Here is a 27436-nt window from a genome sequence, read left to right as displayed (position 1 = left end):
CAACATAATAAACTTTATAACGACCGGATGCACAATAGATTTGTTGATTTGCAATCTACATACAAAGAGATAATCAGTTTTTTGAATCAATTAAGCTGATGTAAATCAACCATATTCAAAATATATTAATTCTTTTCCGTTGACTCTTTTTAGATACCTTTAAATGTCTGTTAGAATAAATGGACTCATCCGTATTGTTAACAGAGGATTTCAAATATAAAAAGGAATATATATGTTACTAATTATCTTCTTTTAACATATGTACAAACAATGAAAAGGAAAAAAGAATACTCATTCTCCAATTAAAAGATATCCAAACGAAAACGCCTCGTTTTCTAGATATAAAACAACATAGATTAAACAGATGTTATATATATTACATGCATATGAAATATTAATATCCTGTTGATCGACTAGCTTCCATAGTACTACTGCCACCAAAGTTCATATTTAATGTATCTTGCGTTGTTGTCGCAGTATTCACCATATTTTCATTGTTATAATCAACATGTAAACTTTCAAAAATTGATTTAAACTGATATTTATATTCTTTTAATAATTCCATTAAAAGTTGTGATTGTTCAGTTAAACCTATAATATTATTTTCATCAGAAAATTCCAAAGAATCTGATGATTCACATGGTTCTAATGAACGAAGGCGTTGTCTTTCTTTAGACCAATAATCAAATAAACCTTGATAACGTTGCATTTCTGAATAATTACCTAATTCATGATAAACACGTTGTAAACCACGATAATCATATTCTAAACCACTATATGTAGGACCAAATAAATTTAAACCTAGAAATAGGAATCAACAATAAAGTAAAGAATAATAATCAGTTAACTTACCAATCAAATGATTTAAAACAAATACTATCAATTAAATAACACAGAGAGAAAGTAAACAAAAGTTATTAGAAAGTGATTCTTTACGTATACAATAGAGAAAAAAACAGTCGATTTTCAGTAAAGGTAGGCAACTAATCGGTTGTTAACACCTAGCACTAAAAATTGATTAGTTTTTGTTGGTATTTGTGCGGATTGCATCAGTGTAGCCATTTTGTTGCAAGTTTTATCAAATAAATGGATTGTGAAATTCCAAATGAGAGTAATTGGATTCAGTAGCTCAGTGGATAACACCACTGACATTTAGAGTGAAAGGTACTAGGCATAAGTCTTAGTAAGAACATCAACATTAGGATGCAGATGTATCCAGCTGAAGAGTAACAAATAAGATGAAATGTGCTTATTAAGTCCCACTACCAACTATACCTCATCTATTTGTGTGAACAACCTCAATCAATAGATTTCTTTAGCAAACATCAACTGTGCATAATCTGGAACGAACATTTAGACATTTAACAGTGTGATAACTCATATCAGCATATCAAGAGGAAAATTGAAAGAATTTTTAAAAAAAAACCAAGAAATTGAAAATTGTAATATCGATAGAATTAGTCAGCTAAACACATAAATCATATGCTTTAATAAAAACAAAGAAAATTGAATATAGGAAACATGAAAGAAAAAAAATGTTAGGAGACAGAAAATTTAAGCAAGGTAAACAAAAAATAGGCATCAAAATTACTGTAACTGATTATGAGTCAATTTGCCTAAAATTGCCTACTGTGCATGGAAGGAAAAACCTCTTAAATTATAACAAGCTGGAAAAGTGTGTGCCTATCTAACCATTAAGTGTTATATATATATATATATATATATATATATATATATATATATATATATATTGCACTGCTAGCCACTATCCTTCTTTGCTTATAATTCAGTATATTATTTAATGATTAGTGACACTGGATAATATTTCCATTAGAATGTTAACAGAGTGAAAGCTCTTCTTTTTTTTTAAGAAAAAGAAATAATATAGCATAGATAGTTATTTTCAATGAATAATCATTATTTCCATCATTTTAAGAGAATATTTTTTCTTTTTCGTCTTTTCTTTCTTCAAGAATTAAATCCGTGAATAGAACTTTAACTAAAGAGTTTTTTTCGAACTAGACAAATCTCAACATATCAATGATATTAAAAGAAGTTCGATTATTATACTGTGATATAAGAAATATATTGTGAAATTGCGGAGAAACTCGTACTCGTCTCCTGTTCCCACTTAAAAAAGACTGACTGGTATGGCTGGACTCAAGGGAGATGGAAAGGTTGTATTATATCCTAGCGAAGACATAAGTACGGGTAATTTCCGGGACCTATTAATGGACGATTATTTATGTAAATTCTTATAGTTTAACTATTGAGTAACTAGATTGTGTATATCTAGATTCATCTTATTATAAGCTTCATTTTGACCTATGAATTATTACTGTACGATTTACTGTTTCCAAATTATGTTCAGTTTATTGATTACTGTATCCCATCTCCGTCGTCAATTTGTTATGAATTTAAAAAATAAACAAACGACGTATGCTGATTTGTTATTGATCTTATGTCCGGCTTTTATCGCGTGAATTATCCACCAATGAAATTACGACTTTTCCGACCTTAACACTGTGACAAATCAATGACGTTCAAGTGGTATGAGCAGTCTAGAGTCCTCCGATTCCTTTTTTTGAAAAACCCCGGAGTTGATGTCCGGATTTTAAATTTTCCGAGCCTGTTATCGGGATATAACAGATTGTAGATGAAGCTTTATTATATAACAAAAATAATTTAAAACTACATCAAAACACAATGAGTTATATATTAACTTAAACAATATACATTGAACTGATCAGTATTTGAGATTAATTAATAACTTAGTGCATGTATATTATTTACAATATCGATAGATTAAACTACTTTAACTGGTAAATGTTACTTAAATTATTGAGCTATAAGTTTCCTCCTCTTCAATCGACCAATATTGAGCAAAACAACTGATATTTACAATTTCAGGCATTTGAGAAAAATATCAACAGATTTCATATCTGAAGGGAGTCGTTTTACACAGACAATCCGTATCTCCAGAGATTTTGATTTTCCAAAAAACGATGATAAAAAAGGTAAACCATATGATTAGCACACATCTCTGATAAGTAATAAACTCTCGGTGCCGGAGGCAAACTATAAAATATACGGAATTATTGGAAGAAAACTCAATACTCACGAAAAGATAATGAGTGATCAGCCTAACGTAGTTGCTCCTTAGACTCTATAACCACACTTCAAGGATGATGAGACCATGAAATCTCTAAATATAAAATATCAACCAACAGTCTTGGTAATCAGTAAGTTACAAACTCTTGCATATCTTCAGTAACACTGAAGCTGTCTTCTACATATCTACTACCATTTTTGAAGTTACTGATGATTTCGATGACTGCGTCTCAAAAAGCATTCCTAATCTACTTACAGTTTATACAAATGTATTTTCATTGATTAGTTATACACAAACCAAAAGCATTTTGACTAGTTGAATACGCACAAATAAATACAAAGAAACGTCGGATAATGAAATACAAGTAATTAAAAGTGAAAAGTGTTTTGAATTTTTTTGAAGCATCATCAACGTCTAAAAAATGTTAAACGTATATATGTATGTATTTCACTCACTAATTTGTACAGAACGTAAATACAATTGTTCAGCTTCTTTAAATCGATCCATATCGTAATTGTATAGACTAGCTAAATGACCAACACTTAAGCCAACTTCAAAATCTGTCGGTCCAAGTAAACGTTCTTTAATTTCAATAGCTCTTAAATGCATAATTTCTGCTTCCTTCTCATATTTATTGAAATGATAAATAAATGTATTAAAAAATAAAAGGGAACAATCAAATGATAACATTAATGGATTAAGATAAAAAAAACAAATATAGACAAAGAGGAACATTGCAATATAGTGTAAAGTAATGTTATTCAGAAAACCATTATCAGCAATGGTTAGTTATCAGTCAACGGTTATAGATATTGGTTCAAAATCAATCATAGTGTATTTCTTCTGTATCTTACCTTAAGTATCGAGCTTTAGAATTACTTCATACTATTTGTTTCTTTAAGTTATATTTTCTTATCAAATTATATTTTCCGATAGTTAATCATTTTCACAACAATCAATACAATTACTATGTCAACTCATTCATAATTCACCTTGTTAATTTCATTTCTTTGTGCTGATGTGCCAATGACAAATTAGGCCAATATACATTTATACCAGGCTCTATTGTTGATCTTGACTGATAAGACAGAGTTAATTTAAAAAGCCTGTTTGTTATCTTAACACTCAAGATTTAAAAAAAAAATAATTGAATGCTGAACACTAACAAGCATTCAATACAATTAGTGCTGTAAGTTGACAGTATAAATACTTGAAGTTCAATCATTAGATTACTGTTGGTTTAAATATAGATTATTCTTGCTGCATTAGGAAGGACAGATAGTATCACTGACGCTGTGAAAACGCATTTGCCTTGAAAACTAAGTGCAAGAAATCTTATTTAGCTATTAAAGAATTCTTAGTGAGATCATGAACAGATCAATGTTAGACCACCATTAAAACCTGGATGGTCGTTTTATCCTAATATGGAACTTCTCAGCAGTGTGCATCCACGATTCTGCAGGTAAGACTCAAACCCAGGGCCTTCAGTTTGTATTTCTCACTTAGAAGAACCTTAAACATCATTGATTCGTTCCCTCTTTCAGTAAGCCATTTCGAGACGTTTTTAAACGACGTTGTTTTACTGTATATATACGCACGAGTTTTGTGCCTTGGAAATAGACATTGCCCTTGACTGAATCTGGTCTTCTCTCTTTAGTTAGCAGGGCTGGGGCGCAGTGGAATAACGTAGCTCGTCTTGTTGTAGTGCTGCTGACTTTCGTTCCGTTCACCGGTTTTAGATGGTATTGCGATTTCTTTAAATGTAATACTTATTAATTCGGGTGATCGATTGTAAACTACAGCACACAGGTACTCAATTCTCCTTAGTTATAATAACATTTTTCTCTCGTCCCATTAAAAATAAAAGCTAGAATGAAATCTACTAACTCAATAGAAATTAACGATCAACCAATAGTTGTCTGACGTTAAAACATAGGGTAGTTTTTATAGGATATCATATAGAATCGCTTATTTAGAATATCTAGGTTTTGCGTAAGCAGTCCCAACTTTGACAAATTTCAGCATATCAAATTATTGGAAACGTCTCAACAAGTCAGTATGAAAAATATTATTTCACTACTCTTGGTTAGTTTTGAAGACTTTCAATCGATAGGAAGAAAACAATATTCTAAGTAATCAGTACTGAACAGATATCTGATATTAAAGTAGACAGAAATTTAGATCCATATGAACACTAAAGTTTACTACAATACCTATCTGCACACCTGGTAAACCGTTATATATTGATATAATTTAGAATCCAGTAACGCAAGGAATTACCCTTAAAGCGATAGTTTAGTTGTTTCATCAAGTTTTTGACCTTGTATTTACTTCTACTACTACACGGTAAAAATAAACATGTGTTATCCCATACACGAGCATACTATATTCTTACTATACTATAAGGTGCTTCGAACAAACAAGCAAGTACTAACATACAACTTATTGAAAATGATGAAACTGATACATATAAAATATCATAGTGCCATTTGCGTAAAACAATGTGATCGTTTGAAACATTATTTATTCAATTACCTGTAAAACAACAAGATAGACTATAACGACCAATTTAAAGATTATTTTGTTTTGTGGTTGCAGGAGTTTAATTGTTGTGATAAAAATAATATTGGTATATAGTAAGTTTCATTAATGCTATATGAGCCAAATTTTTTTAATGGTATTGTAAAACAAACTATATTATCAATTTATATAGAATAGATAGAAAGTGGTTAACAATGGAATCCAGGACGCGTATTTCCTCCCAGATGGATGTACCTGAATCACGAGATTCGTGTTCAACCAATTACCTCTGTCTTTAATGCTAGCACTGATACACTTAGCCATTCAGTCCAGATTGCCTGCCCACTTGTGCAACAGGCACGTATTTTAATTTATTTTTTTAGGCTACATTATCCCGTTGTTGATACTTTGACTGAATTTCAATCAGTCTTAATTGGGATATGTAGAACCTAAGAAGACTGCCTCAATATGGCCATTACGTCACACGTTTATATAGAAAAGACAGAATGCGGTTAGAAGTGGCAATCGACACAAAATGCATATATGCCAATTAAAAATGATCAAAATCCAGTGAAAATGTCAACAATGGGATTATAAAAATCATCATAGATCAAATTACATTAACAGTCATTGTAAAATATTCTCACTAGTCAGTATGATAGTAGTGACAGTTTTTCAACATGCACTGAAAGAAGAACACGCTTAAAATTATGTATATTTTAAAGTCTTTTAAATGAAAATGTGGATGCAATGAGGAAGAAATTTCGTGTATATTATGCCATTAGAAATATAACATTACCAATCTATCTAAATATAAATTTATACGTTACAAAGCAATTACGCAGCAATAATGCAATCGTCATTATAAGAGTAGACGAAGAGAATAATACTGTTTTTAGAAATGTATCGGATTATGAAAGAAAAGTTAAGAAACATTGCCAAGGTAGACATTATGAAAAAAATTAGATTGATAAGATGTTCAAACCCCAGTAAACAAATTTCAGACAGAAACAAACAAAACACTACATTTCACATTCGGTTCTCGTAATGATTATTAACCTATTTATTTATTTGTTTGAACACATAAATATAGGTACAAGGAGGCACCAAATATATACGCACAACACAAAAAATTGTCACTTGATTTTAATTGTATGAAGGCTATAATACTGCTCGAGTGCCCAGACTGAAGCAGGTGGTCTTCTTAAGGGGATACACGTCGAGCCTTTGACCTAAGGCCTAATCCACAAGACAGTGGAGCGATTTTAGGAGATGCAGTCCCATGGTAGCCAGTGACCAACAATAGGTTTGTATGTCATTTGTTCCCTTAGGATTCTGGAGCTCATGTACACCATTGGTTTGTGTTGGGATGATCCTGCAAATTTCTAGCAATCGACATGACAAGCTCAGGAAACATTAACGAGCATTTCATCCAATCAGAGTTTGATTAGAAGTTATGTTAGTAACATAGAGAAAATGAAAAGTCACATGTAGAGATTCTGATTGGCTGATTAATACACTGCTACTATGTTTAGCAGTATTCTAGAATTTTCAGTAAAAACCCAAGGACTTTAAAATACTATAAAAATCCTATATTTTCTGTACATAAAACGAACCTTTGGAGTAAAGTGCTTCCCGCATATTTGTGCCTTTTCTCTCGTGTTCAAGTCGCTGTGTAGTTCTAGCTTGGGGGTTACGAAATTAGCTTAGGACCCGAATATAGCGTACGATAAACAAGACGTATCAGTTTGGAATCAGGGTTTTCCAACTCTCCTAGGTGGATCCTCCATATCCACCAAGCCGGTTAAAGCGCCGGACATTTGCTTTTCGTCCTCTCGATTTCGTGAACAAACCCGCCACGAGAAGGCAGTGAGTAGAACTTCCCTGGCAGAGGCTGTATACGCGTGGTCGTTTTTTTGAGTAAAGTAGAATACTGTGTGAAGAAAAGAGTTAAAAGGGTATCAATAAATATATTAGTTACTACTTAAACTTACTTTGTTATTTTGCATTGATTGGTAGAGTCGACCAAGATTACCAAAATGTTTTGCAGTTTGAATATTCCACAATCCATAGGTCTGTAAAATTAAAAAAAGACAGTTGTAAAAGCGAAATTTAACACGAAACATTCAAACGAACAATAGACAGAAGCTTACTATCATTGTTAGTACTGTAGTGTGGTCTACTTATATCCATATAAGTAGTATATGGCGATGGTGAGACATAGAATGTATTTCGGCAGAAGACCGATAACGAAAGAACTGAAATGAAGCGCAATTGGTAGGAAACTGCATCCCCACCCGTGTTCTGTTCATTACAGTACCGAATACTGTATTCATAATGTAAGCTTAACTGAAGTAGAAACAAAACTAAGAAATACTGTTTTGACTTCAAACATACACCGGTATATTTACATTACATGCAAGATACAACTGACACAACGCTAAACAATCATCGTTAAATAAATACATAATAAGGGCCTAAAATAGATTCAATACATTTGCTGCAACAGAGCTATCGATGAATTAAATTTTACGAAATTGATAGTAAACGCGTCTTGATAGAATCAAAAGTGGATTTTTTCCTTTCGCTTATGTTATTATGCCTAAATGTAACTAATTTATGTTTAGGAGTATAACATTTCGGGAATATTCAACCAAAAACATATCATAGCAAGAGTTTCAAGAATACAATTTCGATATTTTTGAACGTAAATATGAACATAATATTTGATATAGAATCCTGAAACTTGTATCCTTAGTGCGTGATTGATTCTTAAGGACACCTCAAAACAAATACCCAGGAAATACATGCTATAATATAGTCTGTAGGAGATCTTACAAATTTTCTACATTTCCTTTGTATCATGACTTGTAAGACAATGACGATTAAAGAACTATCGACGATAAAATAATGATGTCTGTTGTGCTATTGCATCAGGTTTTCGAATGGCGCAACAAAGTATTTATATGTAACAATTTATTACTATGACGTAAACAAAATAATACGAAACAAAAGGAAATTCTCCAAGAAAATAAAAACATGCGAATCAATTCAAAATGTAATTAGAAATATACTTAGAAACTACAAAACCTGGTGCGATGATGATTTCTTTTACAAAGAGACATCAGTTAGAGGGTATCATTGAGAAAATAAACATGTAATTTGAATAAGTTAAAAATACACTAATTTTATGTAAACATCTAAGAAAAACGAAACAAATCAATCATCACGAACTAATTAACAAAGTGTAGAAAGAGAGTAAGCCTTTCTCTCAAAACAATATAAAAATGGACCATGTTACATATAAAAAAACACATTAATTATTATTGAAAATGGTATACTATTCACATGTAAATGAATTTGTCAAAATTAAATATGAAAAATTCATTTTATTTTTTGAGTTTGTTTTTAGTAGGACTCTATCACGAGAAGAACTGAAAATCTGAGACATAAAAGATGGATTACATATTGTAAACTGTTATGAATCAGCTAATAAAAAAATGGGAATATAGAACTTTAAAAGTTATTCTCTGATGAATCAGTATATATATTTTAATGTACAATTTGGACAGTATCTTAATTGTAAAACTCCATCAACCCATCAACTTCATAAACCCCCAAATGCCCTGGTATGGCCGAGAGTGGGGAGAGTCTGCTCTCCCTCTTCAAATGCTCTCACATGACCACGCGTATATAGCCTCTGTCAGGGAAGTTCTACTCACTGCCTTCTCACACTACGGGTGTTGTTTACGAAATTCAGAGGACGAAAAGCGAATGTCCGGCACTTTAACCGGGTTGGTGGACACAGAAAATTCACCTAGGAGAGTTGGAAAACCCTGATTCCAAACCAATGGTGCACATGGGCTCCAGTATTCGGAAGGAACAAATGGCGTATGAATCAATCGTTGGTCACCGGCTACCATGGGACTGCATCTCCTCATGATGCTCCACTGCCTTGTGGATCAGATCTTTCGGTCAAAGGCTCCGGGTGTGGTCCCCTAAGAAAACCACCTGCTTCAGTTTGGGCACCTGGGCAGTATCACAGCCCTCACACAAATCAAATGAGATTTGTGCGGCACATATATATCTGGTGCCCCTTTATACAAATATTTATGTGTCTAAATAAATAAATAATGAACCCATTAACTGTTGCTATATCTTTTTTTATAAACTATTGTTAACAAATTATGAACCAGTTAATCATATTTGTATCGTAAGAGTCCTATTTCTGAACACATTGTAATTTATCATTGATCAAGTATCATTCTTATATTTTATTCATATAATTAGGTGAGTTTTAAGGTCCGAAAGATATTGAATAGTGTAAAGTACTAATCTTATCTTCCTAGGGATCTTACTGATGATTTGGCGCACGGATTAAAGTATCATATAGGCTATCGACAATTTCTTAACATACAATAGACCCATGGTTGGTAGGTCAGAGGAAAATAATCATAGCACAAGATGACCGGTGTTGGAATACTTGATTATTGCATTTTGATTCAGTAGTTTGTTGCAAGGCATGAAAATCATGGATTTTACTCCATAGATGCTAGTGAGTGTACATTAGGGAGAAGTCATAATTTAAAACGAAACGGTGAGAATATAAATTCTGGACAAATGAATCAGAATTAAGATTCGATTTTTGTGAGAATTTCTTGGATTCTTATGACTGAAAAATATTCTCGCGTTACAGGTAATATCACTTTATGAAGAAACTTCACACGCTAACTTATAAGTTTAGCTCTTAGTCTTTATATCAAACCCTTTTTTGAACTTATTTTATGGCTGAAATTTCTCAAGATTACTTTAAAACCCCACAAAGGTCTCTAAAAATCACAGTCTCTCCAAACCAAAATCACAGTCAGACGCATTATGTTACCATTCTTGGGCAAAAACTTCAATGTTTCTTGTTTTTATTTAAAATAAACCACACAGTGTTAAAGCTAGGTTTTACGACAGGACCTCAGAGCTGAAAATACATCTAATGAGTGGACAGCAAAATCTGAATTCATCCAACGTAATGAGAGACCATGTAAATAAAAAGGGTGGAAATTAACGTAAATAAATAGATTTTTTGTTTACAACATATGTACCAAAACCTATAAATCACTTTATAAATAATGATGACAAAAATTACAAAGACAAAAGGGATACGAAACTGTATATTGTCAGAGATGTTTTAGCTATGTTCGCAAAATGGTATTATCACCTTGGACAGGCGGACAGAATGAAAACTAACAACGCAATAACAGGAAAAAGTTAAACTATTCCACAGAGCCCCAGCCCTGTTAACTAGAGGGAGAAGACCAGATTCAGATGAGAAAATATATAATTCCACAAGCAGCCGTACAGAACGGGTCACAAGCACACAACTCATGCGCAATATATGCAATACAAAAATGTCGTCGAAAAACGTCATGAAATAGCGTACCAAAAGAGAAAAAGAACCAATGATGGTAGACAAGTTTAACTTCAATCAATACACCATTTGTGTGATCATCTATATTTTACAGTGGGTACAATCTTCGCAACTGACACGACTGAATTCTACAGGTCGGAGCTTCTCATTGAAACTCGTGGAATTTCTTATCGAAGTTAGTCAATAGTGAGTAGTTAATCATATGAGAAGTCAAAACCAGTGAAGTTCAACCATGTAGCGTGTGAGGAATGTATCTACCGTAGGAAATGGAAGACGATCATGTAGTATTGTGAATGAACCAATAAATCTATGTTCCATTAAAGGTTATGAAATTTACAAAATTTTGAGATTGACTTAAAAATTCGTCAACTAATTTATGAACAAATAAATGAAGGTTATATAGCTTACTCGTTCACAAAGTTCTAACGATTCCATATGCAAATCACGTGCCAACTTTAAATCAGACCTTGTTCTAGATGGATCATTATCGTCAATAGCAATTTCTTCAATTATCAAGGCTGGAAATAATTGATGGAAAGAGAGAGTTATTAATAATATTTCGTTATTAAAGGCTATGCAGATATTTGACAAACACAAGATAGCGCAAAAGATATAAAAATGTTTTTGTTAACAATCGAAAATGTAACCACTTGTTTCTCAGTAATCTGAAAGAAGTAATATAAAAAACATGAAGATGAAGTGAGAACACTCTTTTGGGAGTATACAAAACAAGTAAATACAAATGATTACTAGGAAAAGATTTCGTAAGAAACACAGAAACAAAAGTTTTGTTTCGTTATCGTACACATATGTTAGTTATTCAGAAAATATTCGGAATTAAGCAATATGAACAAAATTGGAAAGACGGCATTAAGAATAGTCAAGGGAATGGTCTAATTTCATCAATGATTACATTAAGTTTAAAATAACTCTTAGCAAATAATTAAAAACGAATGTGATATGATTTATAAACTATGAATACGGTGTTATAATGAGAGTTGGATGATGGCTAGCAGTGGAATACATGACATTAATGGAAAGACTCAAACAACCAATACAAATAAATGATAGATAGGTGTTCATTGACAGCTGTTCATGAGCGCTATCGAAAGTGACTGCTTTGATTTATGTGAATAAAAAGTGCTACAATGTGATCAGTTCATGAATGTAACGTAATATCATGCTAGACTCATTCTCAATCCGAAATAAGCTTGGGTGTGGTTTAAATCTTAATCTATCAGTTTAAAGTCATGTGCTTTGAATATTATCAGATAACTATTAGGCTTATAAAAGTATACTGTTTTCATTGAATGAAAAAAAGAATAAAAGTTCAACATAAACAAAAACATTTTCAGTGAGAAATCAATTCTTCGCTTGTTTTAGTTGAAGGAATTTTGTAGAGATCGGTTTGATCTGATGATTGTATGCATCACATAATAATCTGAGACGATATAAGATTGGAAATCAGGAAGCGCTGGACAGCTGTTTAGTATAAGTATTGGACTCTTCAGGTCTCGCAACGAACGCACAATTCTTAGAAGCAGTAAGCGTCCGATAGTTTAGTTTCAACTTTAATCAATTTGCGATATAGAGCGATGGTCATCCAATGCTACTGGTGACAAACTGTTTCTTCCTCATCATGTTTGAAATCGCTTATTTCTCTAAACATTTTACAAAATATGGAAAACGTTATTATTTTTCTCTCTATGAGTATGAATGTTCAGTCAAACTCAGGAAAGTAATTACAATGATGAAATAAATTGACAAAAAATTCGTTTCAATTAGAAAACAGGGATAAATTGTTAAGATTAAGGTGTTGATGATGAACATTTCTAGAAATCCAAGGAACTGTTGAGATATAGGAAAACAATCACAAGAAACGTTTAAAATGATAAGTGATTAAGAAATGTATTGAAGCTCATACAAATTTTTTGTCAGGTTCTAACGCTGATTATATTTGACTAACTGAAACAACTCGAACTAACATGTGTCTAAATAATTCAATAAACTGTTAAAACCTAAAACTATTTAGATTTTCCATTGTTTTTTTTAAACATGTTACAATTTACACATTATAAATTGTTTATTTAAACTAAATCACGCTATCTTGACCTCAGGTATCACATGATTATTTAACCATGCATGTCACACACACAAACAGGTCATATATTTATGCAATTATGGTATCTATAACGTACGATTAAAACAGATTTCTTCATGTCATACTACTATTATATTCTAAGTGTACTTTTAACAGAACTCATACACTACAATATGAAAACACGAATAAGTACAAGGAGCTTTGAATCACGCTCATTGAGTGAGGGCTAGTGATAGCATATGGATGTCCAAATGACATGGAATTTGAAACTAAAACTTAATGATTGAAATCCAAGTGGTATCATCCTTAAAACACTAGTTCACCAAATGAAAAATTTAATGTGAGAATGACTATTACTATAATTAAAAACTAATAATTAAGCAACACTTTGAAAAACTGGATATAAACTAGCTATTTCTGCTATCAGATTTGATTTAATTTACTGAGCACATGTAAATTAATAGATCCATATAAAGTTGATGCAAAGTAGATAGTATTCTACTTCTTCAGTATTCTTGACGAGGATTTATTACAGCGACATTAGTTTCACAATGATTTTCTGATCGACACCAACTGAACTCCAATGATATGGTTATTGCTTTCTTTTTGTTAAGCAGTGTACTACTCTTTAAAATTGTAACCGAAATAGCAAGAAAAATAATAACTAGTTTAAATTTTTAAACTAACTGTATACCATGGTGTCAGACACCATAAAACCCGCATTCAGGATGGTTTGTTTTTAAGAATACCCTGAAATCTGCATCCATATCCAAATTGCTTCCTTATATCATCAACGGTTAAAGCTATAAAAAACTTTAGACATTATTTGCCTCTTAACTAGTTAGGATCAGGTTCAGACATAACACTAATTCGATCGAACAGTATTGATGTCGTGTTCAATAATGAATTGAAATTTTGCTTTGAGTAGGTACAGATAAGTCAAAACACTTTTTAAGTCTAGTTGCTGAAGGATCTATTCAAATCATACTTTATGTCGTACATAATTTTTAACAAGTAAAAAATATCACTTCAATGGTACTTAAAAAGGTGGAGTTGAGTGGAACTATAAGATGTTGTTGAATGTAATTAAAAACAGGTTGCAGATGCTTTAGACAAACTAAAGTTGAACACATCTAACACATCTATCGTGAAACTCTGTATGATTATACTGCTCATTAAAATATTTTTTAACATAATTCAATGTAGAAGAGAAGTTAGATGGAAAGAACAAATAACAACTGACCTTCATTTACAGTCATTGAACATAGTTTATGAAATCTATGGTCTTTTAAAATGTAGTCACAATACAGTATTACCACCAGTTTACATGCATTAATGAGAACACTAGTATTCACATATAGAAGTTTGAACTTTGTTTGGAAGAGAGAAATTTTCCTTTTTTTGACTGTTTTCACATAAAAACTTATTTTAATTTTTCAAAGGTGAGATTTTATAAAATTAATGTATTTATTTACAACAATTTGGTAGGATCCAATTATATATATATATATATATATGCTATGTATTAATTACTTTACCGAATAGCTATTACATAGCATCAGGTGAATATCTTACACCATGAAACAATTCATAAATTATTAAATACAAATTATTTTTTCAAGTACAACTAGACACAACTAACAGCTATAATTTACCTTTTACTCGATTCGCTGAAGCTGCTTGCATACAAACACCATAATTCAAACGACGAAGCATTAGGCCAGCTATCTCGGCACAATTTAATGCGTACGCGAAATCACCTGATGTATATTCAAGGACATAATGTGCATAAGCTATTGCTTCCAATGCTAAAGCGACCATGATACTAGCACCGGGTAAATAATTCAGTATTAGTGCTAGAGCGATCTGCCAAAAAATAGACAAACAGGAGAAGGCAAGGAAAAGTCAGTCAATAATAACAAAAACCGACATGACAAGAGGAAAAACACTGCACCATTACAAGTTTAATCGGTAAGACCGAAAAAAATAGTGAACAAATCCAATTCATCAATCAACTATGTAGAACAAAGAAAAATATTCTAAGTTGCATAAACTACAATAAATGAGGTAGAAATGATAGAATGTTAGCTCGGAATCAATTGTCTAGTAGTTTTAAACAAAGGTGTGCTTTCGCCATATATAATCTAAAACGATAATCAATCTTTTTAAGAGAACTGAGAAAACACATTATGAATAAAAGTTGTGTTTAAAAATTAATATGCGTGATAATATTTTCTGTCGTAACCTTTGCATTCTAAGCAGGCAAGTCAAATATAGCGTGGTCAGTTTATTGAGCTATTTGCATTATTGAATTGGAATTCCCAATAATGCGTTAACTTTGACAACTGTGAGAATAAGAGTATCAGTAATATTCCATTTGAATTCAGAACACACTTGTGATTTTATGTAAATAGAAATTAACTCATTCACCAGGTACGGACTACATTTTAAGTGTAAGAACTAATTATATTACACGGTTGCTGAAACTGAAGTAGTTAAGATAGGGTTTGAACCTGAGACTTAGTGGTCGAAAGATCTAAAGCAACCAAAATAATAATAATAATAATAAAGTAAAACGAAATGACATGCATTGAAATAGAATGAGGTGTGAATCTGAATAAGAATGTCCAAAATTAGTACAGACCATAAAAATAATGCAATCAAGAGTAGTCTAGCAAATAAAGTAACAATTAAACAGTCATGTGCGTTTAAAATGTACATAAATATGAATTCAGAACTAATCGCTATATAAATTAGTACGAGTTGGTAACCAGATAGAAATAGAATGATACATTTAGTAATTGCATGGTTTTCTAGTACAGTATATGAAGTACAAGCATACAGAGATTTGTACAAATTTGTCATACAAATAGGAGTAATTATATTGAACAAAATACTATAAAATAAGTATCAACTGAGTAAAACCAATGGTAGTTGGAAATTAAAGATTTTGCTATGAGACATGTTAATTCTTGTGTAAAGTGCAATCATCACCTGATAATCTATGAAGTGACTAACTTATGATTATGAACATTCACATTATAATAAACCATTCAAAATACAATAAGTTTTCATAGAAAAATAATCCCTTGAACCTAGTGAAAAGTAGCCCTCGGTGCAACTTGGCATATTTCAGGAGAGAAAAAAATATTTAAATAGATACAGAGTAAACGAACAAATCAAAACAATAGTACCAACAAAGTAACCAACTGACAAATAAACAAAAAGAAGTTTTAAAGAGGGATAAATAAAGAATGTATTTACGCCACTGTGATTGATTTTCAGTTACATTAAACATAATCTCAAATCATACACTCAACCAGGAAGTCTATACATTTGAACACGGCTTATACTGATCTTGATTAATTATTTTCTCTAATTAGTTATAGAAACAAAGTAAAGATAATTTCAAACAGCAAGAGTTGATACTTTAAACATTATTGCTTACTTTATAGAAAATTGAGTAAGCAGTGGACTACTCCAAATAAATTGGAGAAATTTCACAGAGATATGGCGAGACAATAATTTATGGACGACCCTTGAACGAATCATAAGTGACCTTGAGAAATATTGGCCAATCAGGAGACAGTTGGTACAGAGTAAAAATATATTATACAACACCAAAGAATTAGAGTGAGTACACTTCTTTTACATGGTTCAAAAACTTTTCAAGGTTAGAAAGAGGTTCAAAGGTTTTAAATTCGTAATGCATAAGGTAGAAGAACTCATCCATATGGCTCCATAATACTCGTTCTCTGGAGCCATGATAAGGTCACAAAAACTCTCTCAACCTCGACCACATAGCTTCAATATTATTCGTATGTACTCCGGTTGTGTAAGTTTCTCATTTTTATTACGCATATATCCCTACAACACTCATACCTCTCAACAGCCGAAGCTTCAGTAACATACGCGAATATTGCAGTCAATAGTACTGGTGTTTTTATTATACAGTTCACAGCAACTATTATAATTCGCTTTAGTCTCAATCTGGATCGAGAGAAAAAAGTTCCTATTCTAGCAGACTTCTTCCTCTAACACATATTACATCGAAAGATAACATCATCAGGGTAGTCTGCGCAAGGTCTACAAGTCAATTGATTACTGCAATTACAAATAAAGGAACTTCTTAGTAGTCCCATTTATTGTAGCCGCTTAATTGTCACGTTTTCTCTAAAATCTTCTATGAACCGATCGTACTTGAGCATCAGGTACTGAAATTGGCGCTGTGACCTTGAAACTCCTCAGAAGCTTCTGATTAGCTCGTCCATAAATTATAGTCTCGCCGTATTACTATTTAGTACGAAATCTTGATGTGATGAAATTAATAAATCTAGATTACAAGAAGACTACAAATATGATTCTATCTTAAGTGGAATAAACCGTTTTATTGAGAATTAGAAAATATTACTCTAAGAAATCATGCATGTTTTTATGAGGTTGGGAATTTAGAATATTTAAGGTAACTGGAATATCTATTACACATAATAAACTATAAATATAGACTAGGTTCATCGTTTATTTTTACAACCTGTAATAAAGTGTAAACAAGAATGAAACGTAAGTTCAAAACTTTTACTATTTAAAAAAAAAGAGTATATCAAGGTAGTATAATTGTTGACTGCCTTGAAAAATAAAAACAAAATGTACAAGTTTTGTTTTTTTTCTAAAAAAATTTCTATATTATATGCATCATAATTCTTAAATATTAAGACTTTAGTTATAACTACTAACACACGACCGTAGCTGCTACCTTGGCGTGGTGGTTGGGCTTACCTGTCGTGATGACCCAACCGAGCTATATTGGCTGGAACATATATTCCTGTAGGTTCTACCATGCCACATAGACCGATTGGAGAACGATAAGACTAAAAGCAGCAACTCAAGGTCTGAGGGCGAAGTCGTACTGCCGACTGTAGAGAGCTGTGACAGTAGTAAGGTGTTTCCATCGGACAACCAGCATAACAGCGATGCTGCCTTCCCACAAGGAAGGAAGGGGTTAGAAAAGGTCGAGCCTAAAAATGTCACGCCTCACCCTACTTCACGGATTTCCGTCTCCGGTGGTAAGGCCCTTTGAAGAATGTTGCTAACACGTCAAAAATCCCCCACAAAAAGGCTGGGCGTGACCGGCATCAAGCAGTTATCCCTTGAACTCTGCGGTCACGCTCCCAGGTCGTTAAGACCAACAATAATCCAACTTCCTTTTCAGGTCCCTCAAAAAATACCCTTCCACAGTGTGGACAGCCGGGAAGTGATATCAGCCCTCATACCCGTAACAGTACAAGTTAGTCACATTCAAATCCTTCCTACACCTAATAACTCTCTTATCTCCACAACTAACCCTTCTCACATCCTTTTATCACCTTGCACCGCTAGGGCGAACGATTCGAGTACGAAGAACGTTATTCTTGGTCTTCTGAAACCACGCTCTAAACTACATGTAGAAACTTTTAACGTCCGAACATTGTGCCAAATAGAACAACAGGCTTCCTTAGCTAGGACTTTAGAATCTCGCACGCGCATACAAGATCCGAGTAGCGTCATTCATTTGACCTCACCATGTCAAAATAAAGAACCAACTCGATTAACACTTCGTGTATCTGGAAGCCCTGGTGCTGCTACCCGTGGCCTCGCTGGGGTAGGTATAGCATTGAGTCCTAGGGCAGAAGTAGCTCTTTTAGACTGGATCCCAGTAGACAGTCGTCTGTGCGCTGTCCGAGTACACGGGAACTCGCCGTCGCCTCTTCGTCGTTTCTGCCTACTCTCCCACTGACTGCAGCTCAGATGATGTAAAAGATGAGTTTTATAGAAAGCTTTCCGACCTTCTCCGAAAAGTTAGGCGCTTCGATGTAGTAATAGTGGCCGGTGATTTTAATGCACAAGTAGGTAAACTAAGTGAAAGACACCTGGGTGGATCTTATGGTGTCGTAGCTCAAAGAACAGATACTGGTGACCGTCTGTTGCAGCTATGCTCAGATAACCGCCCGTTTCTCGCAAATACTAACTTTAAGCATAAGGAAAAACATCTTTTGACATGGCGACCCCCGAATTCGTCCCAACGTTGGACCCAAGTAGATCACATCGCTATCAGCCACTGATGGAGAGGCTCGATAGAAGACTGTCACTCATTCTGGAGCACATGCTTAGATTCAGATCATGCTCTATTGCGAGCACGTATCTGTCTGCGTCTTACTGGACGTAGGAAAGACAAGGAAAACTCTTAGGGTTTTACTTAGTGATAGGCAAGCTAAGCATATATTTCAGGAACAACTAGAAAAACAGTTAGGCAGCCATGTAAGTTGTGCCCACCCCGAGGCAATGTGGGATGACATCCGAAAAGTTGTGGAAACAGTTATATCTGCTAGTACGGTAAATCATACTCATACTACTTCTACCACTATGGGATTTGAATCGACAACTGCATCTCTGTGCTAATATGGTATGGCAAGTCGAACTGATGTACGTACGTACAAAGTTCTACGTTGTGACTGACTGACTATAACTACTAAGAAATTCAAAATATGAACTCAATGAACCAGTAATAAAACTTTGATATTGAAAGTAGTAACATCAATTCTAATCTTTAATGACAGATTCACTAAGTTCTCACATACTAATCACAATTACATTTCATTAGAATTATAAAATTGAGGCAAAACAACTATCTGGTAATCATATGTGGCTTTCAAATAACTATAAATGTCCAATGTCATCAGTCTATGGTAAATACCGCATGTTTAGAAATAATCCTTTCTATCAAACTGATTTATATCACAGTGTAGTACATTATTTATGATTAAAAGGGGGAAACAAGACGAATTTGGATAAACAATTAAATATTTAATAATAATAATAACAATAATAATGACAGTAATAATAATAACCACTATTATTATTGTGTTAAAACAAAACAAGCAAGCAATATTCTTTTGGATCATCCTCCCGACTACGTCTTGTTTTGATTTACAAAATAAAAATTGTGAACAATAATAATTATGACTACTATATTGTCTTGAGGATACAATACAACTAATGCACGATTATAGTCATGTCTGCTTATCACATCTGTACAACATGATAGACAGATAAACAGAAATGAAAAAAGCATGATACACAACTTAATAAATAATACAAAACGAACCCGATAAATTTCTGCAGCTTTATGTGTTTTATCTGTATTCAGCATTAAACACCCATATTCAATAAGTAGATTAGCATATATCAAATTACGATAACCATAAACAGATCTGTTGGGAGACAGAAAAAGAAAGAAAATAGATCATCTGATACGAATGTAGAGAATGATGAAAAGATATCGAAAAAAAATTTGGTGAAAAGTTCTCCAAAACTTAAATACCATTTCAAGGTTATTTAGTCGTAAAAGGTGACACTACACATTGAAACGTTGTGGCCCAAATATTACTCCCAAAACACTTCATATGTGATGTTTAAACTGAAACAACTTTGTGTTTGTAATATAATGTTAAGTTAGCCAGAATTCAAGCATCAGCGGAAAAAATTTTTCTATGATCATCAGTCTAGATAACCAATGCGTGTAGGTAAGTAAGTGACCAATGTTTCAACACGTTCTCAATAGCGTGGTGTCATGACGTTACTGCGTGGACAATCAAATACTACTGATGTGACAAATGCAGATACTGTACCACGGATACTGCCTTTTCGCGGCGGGGTGCTGTTCACGAAATTGAGAGGACCAAAGGCGAACGTCCGGCACTTTAAACGGGTTGATGAATATGGAGGATCCACCTAGGGGAGTCGGAAAACTCTGATTCCAAACCAATGGTGTACATGAGCTCCAGAATTCCAAGGGAACAAATGGCTTACAAACCTATTGTTGGTCACTGGCTACCATGGGACTGCATCTCCGAACGTTTCTCTACTGCCTTGTAGATTAGACCTTTAGATCAAAGGCTCGAAGTGTGGCCCCCTAAGAAAACCACCAACCCCGGTCTGGGGGCCTAAGCAGCATCCCGACCTTCACACAAATCGAATGACAAAGTGTGACACATAACTATTTGTTGCCTCCTTGTACCAATGTTTATGAGCTTGAATAAATAAATAAAAGAATATTGACATATGGGTGTAGTTTTTAATCGTTACACGAACCTAAATTTGGATATTAAGTTGGTCATGAAAATCAATCATTATTTAAACACCAACAAAGACAATAGTCGAAATTGAACAGAACTACTTTAAATGTCAAAGCAAGAATGAAAAACAAGTACGATAAGAAGTGCCTTGGTTGTTGTCATTTTAAAGCTATAAAAAAGGGTCAAGATTAGTGGATGTTTTTAAACTTGGAAGATTTTAAAGAGAAACTTATTTCGATTACAACATATGCACTGTGAAATATATATATAATGGTATCGGAATTGAAGTATAAGTTATGGAAAATAACAATCTAGACAACCATAGTTGTTTCATTAAGGGAATAATAATGCAGTTTTAATGTCATATTTGTTTATTTTCAACCAATCATCTTACCAAATAATCCAGTATACAAATAAATTGGAAAATATTCAGAAAAATATCTGATTTTTTCAAGAAGAAAACAATATATTTGTTTCAGTAACTAGTGTTATTTCTCAATGAAAATATAACAATGGAAACAAAGCTTTAGACTTAGTCTTTAATCAAGAAACAATAGATTTAACCACCTAGTAACAATTTTTATCGTGACATAGATGTATAGTGCATTAATATGTATCATCCAAAAACATGTATACACAAAAGACTGATAATAGAGGTAATATAGTTTAGTAAGGTAATGTTACTACTTTCTTTCTCTCTGTATGTGTACGATACATTAACTAGAAATGATACTTGTTATTCAATAAAAAGAAAAGTTGTAAAGTGCTTTGCCTGTATTCATTAATATCTTTACAGTTTGTCAGGTAAAAAGGACTGTCCGACAACCCATTCAGCTTGGATCAAGTTTCCAGTTAGTATCAATTAATTATTCATAACAAAGTAGATGAATCTATGTGTTCTTTGTATCTGTATGTCAGATTTATATGAAAGGGGTATTTTATAATCATTATATTGAAAAAGAATGATAATCTTTAGTTTAATACAACCAAAGAAAATAACTACTGTTATAACCTAACATCACCTTATCTATTTGGTCTGTGTGATACCTACACTACTAGTAATATTAAACCGATAGTTGTCTGATTAATAAGATGAATGTAGCAATAGCTTAGTAACGAATAAATACGCATAAATAGAAGCTAGAATAAGACCAAACATTTGAACGTGTATGTGAATAGGTGAAGTGATAAGGACTATGGTTTAACTTTTGTAAATCTAATCTAGTTGACTTAAGGTCTGTAAAGCTATATTTATTATAGAAACCATTAGAATATGTCACAGTGAGTAGAACATAAGGTATTGATTATTGAGTAAAACGATCAGATGTAAAATACGTAAATTTTGGTAGACAAATTAAAGTTTCTTTTCATACCTACATGTAATAAAGCCTATCAATTGAAGTAATAATGAAGTAATGTTGATCAAAAATTTAAAATAAACATAGGGAATGTATGTATTTATATTTTTCTTATATATTTAAATAACACTTCACGATTTAACCAAGAAAAAATGAAACAGACATCAATACATGTCTTGTATGAGATAACATTTAATAGCCTCTTATAAACAAAGTATTTTAATTTCCTTGCACGTTCTCGGAGTGTATCTACTGGAAACCAAAATAAGAACAAGAAAATCTGATTTGTTCATGAACACAAAAAAATTATAATTGAATCATTTGCCATGTACAGATTTGTGTACCTGGTTTCCAGCCAAACTTTCCGTATGAGGGCCAGTGATATTGTGGTGTATACTACCTATGTTGACAAATAAAAGCAGTATGTAGCACCAATCAGAAGTGGAATGCCTGCCAGAAGATTGAGATGATTGAATTGAAGACAACAGGAAGGAAAACATATAGCAATTGTAATGACAACGGTATTGAAAGAATCATGAAACACGAAGAGGACAACTGAAGACAGATGTGCAAATAATGTACTTAATGTGTGGTTTTCCTATTTTATGAAAGCACTCTGTAATTTTGCACCAAAAATAATTGGTTATCACCACCAAGTCTTCGTTCACTACAACACTATACTCAGTTGATCAAACCGAAATAGGTGGAGCTTTAGTTGGTTCTATCTATCGCTTACACTGCTGAACCTAGTACTTTATTTTCCTCGAGAAAGCATTTGACACAAAAGGATAATTTGTCTGGTAAACTACCAATGAACATTTAGTATAATAAAACTATTGACAATATCTCAAAATTGCATTTTCTAAAACATATTATTAACGTTTGATAGTACCCATAAAAGTTTGCTCCAAAGTAACATTTGTTTAAACTTACTGTGTACCATGCAAAGTTTTAAAAATTATTCAGGTTAAAAATGACTCAGAGCCATAAAGCTTGTCAGTTAGTTTGGCACATATATTTTAAAATTAAAGCAGTTGGTAAATAACCACTAAATTTCAGTGACCTTCAAGAATATCTGAATGTTTGGTGATTGGAAAACTGCAGCCCTTCTATAATAAACGCTATAACCACTGGTTTACTCTTAAAATTTAGGTATGGAAAGGGAGATATGATAAAGAAAGAGAGCTATTTATACAGACCCAGAACTCTACATATCATTCGCTATTTTTTTTAAATAACCCGTCTTCTCATTACAGTATTCCAATATTCATCGATCGACTACTTCAGTTGCTCTAAGTTGAGGCCCGACAAACTCCTTATTTCCCCCCCAGACAGAGAATACCTTCCTTCAAAGTTGAATATAATCCGTCAACACATGTCATTGATACATAATCATAGATTCATGTTGGAGTTATCAATAGAAATAATGAAAATTTTACAAGTTTTACGTTGTTCGTCAGTGTTGCCATGAATAAACTTGCTGATACTGACGATGGACATCTTAAAAAGTTAAACACGTAATCTTTTCGATCCTTATGACTAGTTAACACTTAAGTTTTCAATGGTCGATCAAACTTAGAATTTTTCACAATCCATTAATCAGTTAGCATAATCTTAAATAAATGCCTTCCATAAACACATAAACATTGGTACAAGGAGGCAACAAATAGTTATGTGTCACACTTTGTCATTCGATTTGTGTGAAGGTCGGGATGCTGCTTAGGCCCCCAGACCGGGGTTGGTGGTTTTCTTAGGGGGCCACACTTCGAGCCTTTGATCTAAAGGTCTAATCTACAAGGCAGTAGAGAAACGTTCGGAGATGCAGTCCCATGGTAGCCAGTGACCAACAATAGGTTTGTAAGCCATTTGTTCCCTTGGAATTCTGGAGCTCATGTACACCATTGGTTTGGAATCAGAGTTTTCCGACTCCCCTAGGTGGATCCTCCATATTCATCAACCCGTTTAAAGTGCCGGACGTTCGCCTTTGGTCCTCTCAATTTCGTGAACAACACCTCGCTGCAAAAAGGCAGTGAGTAGGGCGTCCTTGGCAGTGGTTGTATGCACGTGGCTGTACCAGGGTAAATAAAACGAATCGGCTAGTGAACTAGTAATGGTCCACAAGATCTGTTTGCAGTTTATACTAATTAGTTTTATAACTTTTAACTTCAATACTAGAGTTTTAAATCACGAACTAGTGAAAAATTGAATATTATATAATAGTCACTTTTGTTTATTTATATGAACCGTCTAATAGGCTGGGTCAACCATACACGTATTAGTTCAAGGCTAACGGGTGCATGCTAATGGTTGAAATTTGGTCCAACTATCCAGAGGTAGATATACACTCTTGGTTAAAAAAGCGGCTTAATTCTTTGAAGGACGAATATCTACATTAATGAATGAGTCAGAACATACATTCAGACAACACTTAGCTAATTACGGTCTTCCTATTTGGTCTTGAGTTTCTGACTCAAACAGCATGTATATCAGTAGTGCAATCAGACGATCGCCCAAAGCAGCATTATCATATGTCGGTACATAACTAAGGTATTTAATTAAAAAGAAATCATCGTCGAAAATAGACTTGTGAACCAGACTAAAGGTTGGATTTATTGTCTATGGACCAATGATACCATGGGTCTGTTATAACCTTGACTGATTAAATGAGTCTAAACCAGAGATTCAATTAGCAATTTCATTGAGGTGTCACTCTACTAAGCTGATCGATGAAAACTTGAAGACCAAAGATAACTCACGAAATAGGATGGGAATTTGAACCTTACAACCTAAAGGTTAATTAATTTAAGAAACCATCGGCAGAATAGATTAAGCCTAAGGTAGAAATAATAAACTAATAAAATAAATAACACCCGATGATATTAAACAACTGATCACAATACTATACACAATTAGGCCAATTTTTTTCTAAAAAAAAACAAGAATTGTGTTGCTAGAAAAATTATCAATAACACTAGACATACCTGGTATACATTAATGCATGTTTAATAATTCTTAATCCTAAGCTATATTTTCTTTTGATGATACATACTTTGCACATAATACGAAGAACTTCAACTGTAACATGAGGAGACGGGGGTGTACCTTGATTGAAACATATTTCTAACTGTTCAATAGCCAACACAGTAAAGTGAAAAGCAATCTGATAGTGACACATGGAATAATGATAAGTCGCCAGCTGGGCGCTCATATAAGCACTAGTAGATAAACATATATCAAGATTACCATCCAACAGGTTGAGCACAACTTCGGAGGTCGAATAAACAGTTGGGAAGTAGGACTGAATAAAAAAAGCGATTCGAAAGAAATCAGGAAATATATATATGAATGAATATAAAGTAAGAATTGAAAACTATACAAAAAACATAAGAGTTATGACGTAAGGTCATAAAAACAGATGAAATTTGGAATGAAATAAGACACTTGACTGGTACTTCTTAAGTTTTGTTGACACCAACTGGTAAATTGAATTGCGGTGAGAAACATCAAAATATTTGTAGGTGATTTTTAATATAGCAACTCAGAATATTTAAATTTTCAAGACAAGTATTTGATTGGAAATTGATTAAATGTTTTGACACTCAAAAATATAGATACCATATTAACAGAACGTTAAGTATATATATTGCGATTCAGTAATAAACGTTCGGCTACAAACAGTTTCTTTCGTTTATTTACCGTAAGATCCGTTTTACAAAATGATGAATTCTGTTTGCGATAACATCAACTAGACTATTGCCATAGCAACAGGTATTAGTGAATGGTTTCATCATAGGCTGGTCATTGAGTCTCCCGAAACAGGTTTTTTGTAGATATCAAATTCTGATCAGTCTTTTTCGGCATGCGTACGTCATGTATGTATTGCATCGATATAACCCTAATATCACGTGTTTAACAGTGGAATCTAGTACCTGCGTTTCGGACTACCTGAGACTCGTCAATCGGATGTACCTCCATTTTAGTGCTGATGTACATAACAGGACCTGTACAAAATACCCTTCACTTCAAAATCGTTCCTAGACTCAGTTGCTTAGTAGACAAAGCTTTGGAATATGAAATGAGCTCGAATCCCAATATGAACATCAATATTCAGAAGCAGGTAAATACAACTGAAAAAGTCCCAAATAGGACGGAACGACAGCTAATTACCAACCGAAAAAAAGTTATGTGAAACATCTAATTCTCTGGATCTTGAAATTCTCAGAACTATCCTCAGAAATATTCTAGAAAGCGATATCGTGGGAACGATTTGGCCGGTTGACTACAATATCTAAACTGTCTTGAGTAATAATATAACCAACTAAAATAGAATTTTGAAAAACTCCAGTTTCATGCATGTAGTTTAAGGATTTGAAATAGCGAGTCAGACAAATAAATATTAATGGTAGAATACAAAACAACATACATCTGAAATTAAAGACGCCGGTCGAGTTGTAGGTGTTTCTAATACACAAGGAGACTCATCACCAGCAGGTCCAACAATGCTGATAGAAGGAGACGAAATACCTTCAGAAATTTCATCAGATGATCGAGAAGCCGATAATCCGATAGAAACAAAAGCATTTTGAGATGTATTCTCCAGGCTAACTGGTAACAAGGAGTATTCAAAATTATTCTTATTCATTGACTTAGTCATTAACAACCTCGACTTCCACATCGACTTCAATAAACTGGGTGCTTCATGATGGAAAACTTGTTGATCTTCAGGTTCTAAGTACATGTTGTGCGCATTCATCGCTCGAAGCATACTAATAATAAAATTTGAAGCATGTAAATACAAAGGGAAAAAAAATA

The 27436-nt window shown here is 33.1% G+C and overlaps 1 protein-coding gene across 1 annotated transcript in view; it reads right to left on the bottom strand.

Annotated features, from left to right (window-relative positions):
• Positions 1-232: 232 nt before the first annotated feature.
• Positions 233-27436, bottom strand: part of Smp_181120 (putative amyloid binding protein) — a 31110-nt gene continuing 3906 nt past the window's right edge. Inside the window, exons 5-12 of the mRNA XM_018795803.1 lie at positions 27048-27390; positions 25606-25922; positions 20297-20402; positions 14811-15021; positions 11463-11572; positions 7627-7707; positions 3568-3733; positions 233-801 (exon numbers count right to left, since the gene is read on the bottom strand). Of these exons, the coding sequence (XP_018650079.1) occupies positions 395-801; positions 3568-3733; positions 7627-7707; positions 11463-11572; positions 14811-15021; positions 20297-20402; positions 25606-25922; positions 27048-27390 (1741 nt within the window). The 3' untranslated portion in view covers positions 233-394. The remainder of the gene's footprint in view (positions 802-3567; positions 3734-7626; positions 7708-11462; positions 11573-14810; positions 15022-20296; positions 20403-25605; positions 25923-27047; positions 27391-27436) is intronic.

This window comes from Schistosoma mansoni, chromosome 2 (assembly GCF_000237925.1).
Source record: "Schistosoma mansoni strain Puerto Rico chromosome 2, complete genome".
NCBI lineage: Eukaryota > Metazoa > Platyhelminthes > Trematoda > Strigeidida > Schistosomatidae > Schistosoma > Schistosoma mansoni.
Note: the sequence above shows the minus strand (reverse complement) of the source record. Positions and strands in the feature narration are given on the sequence as shown.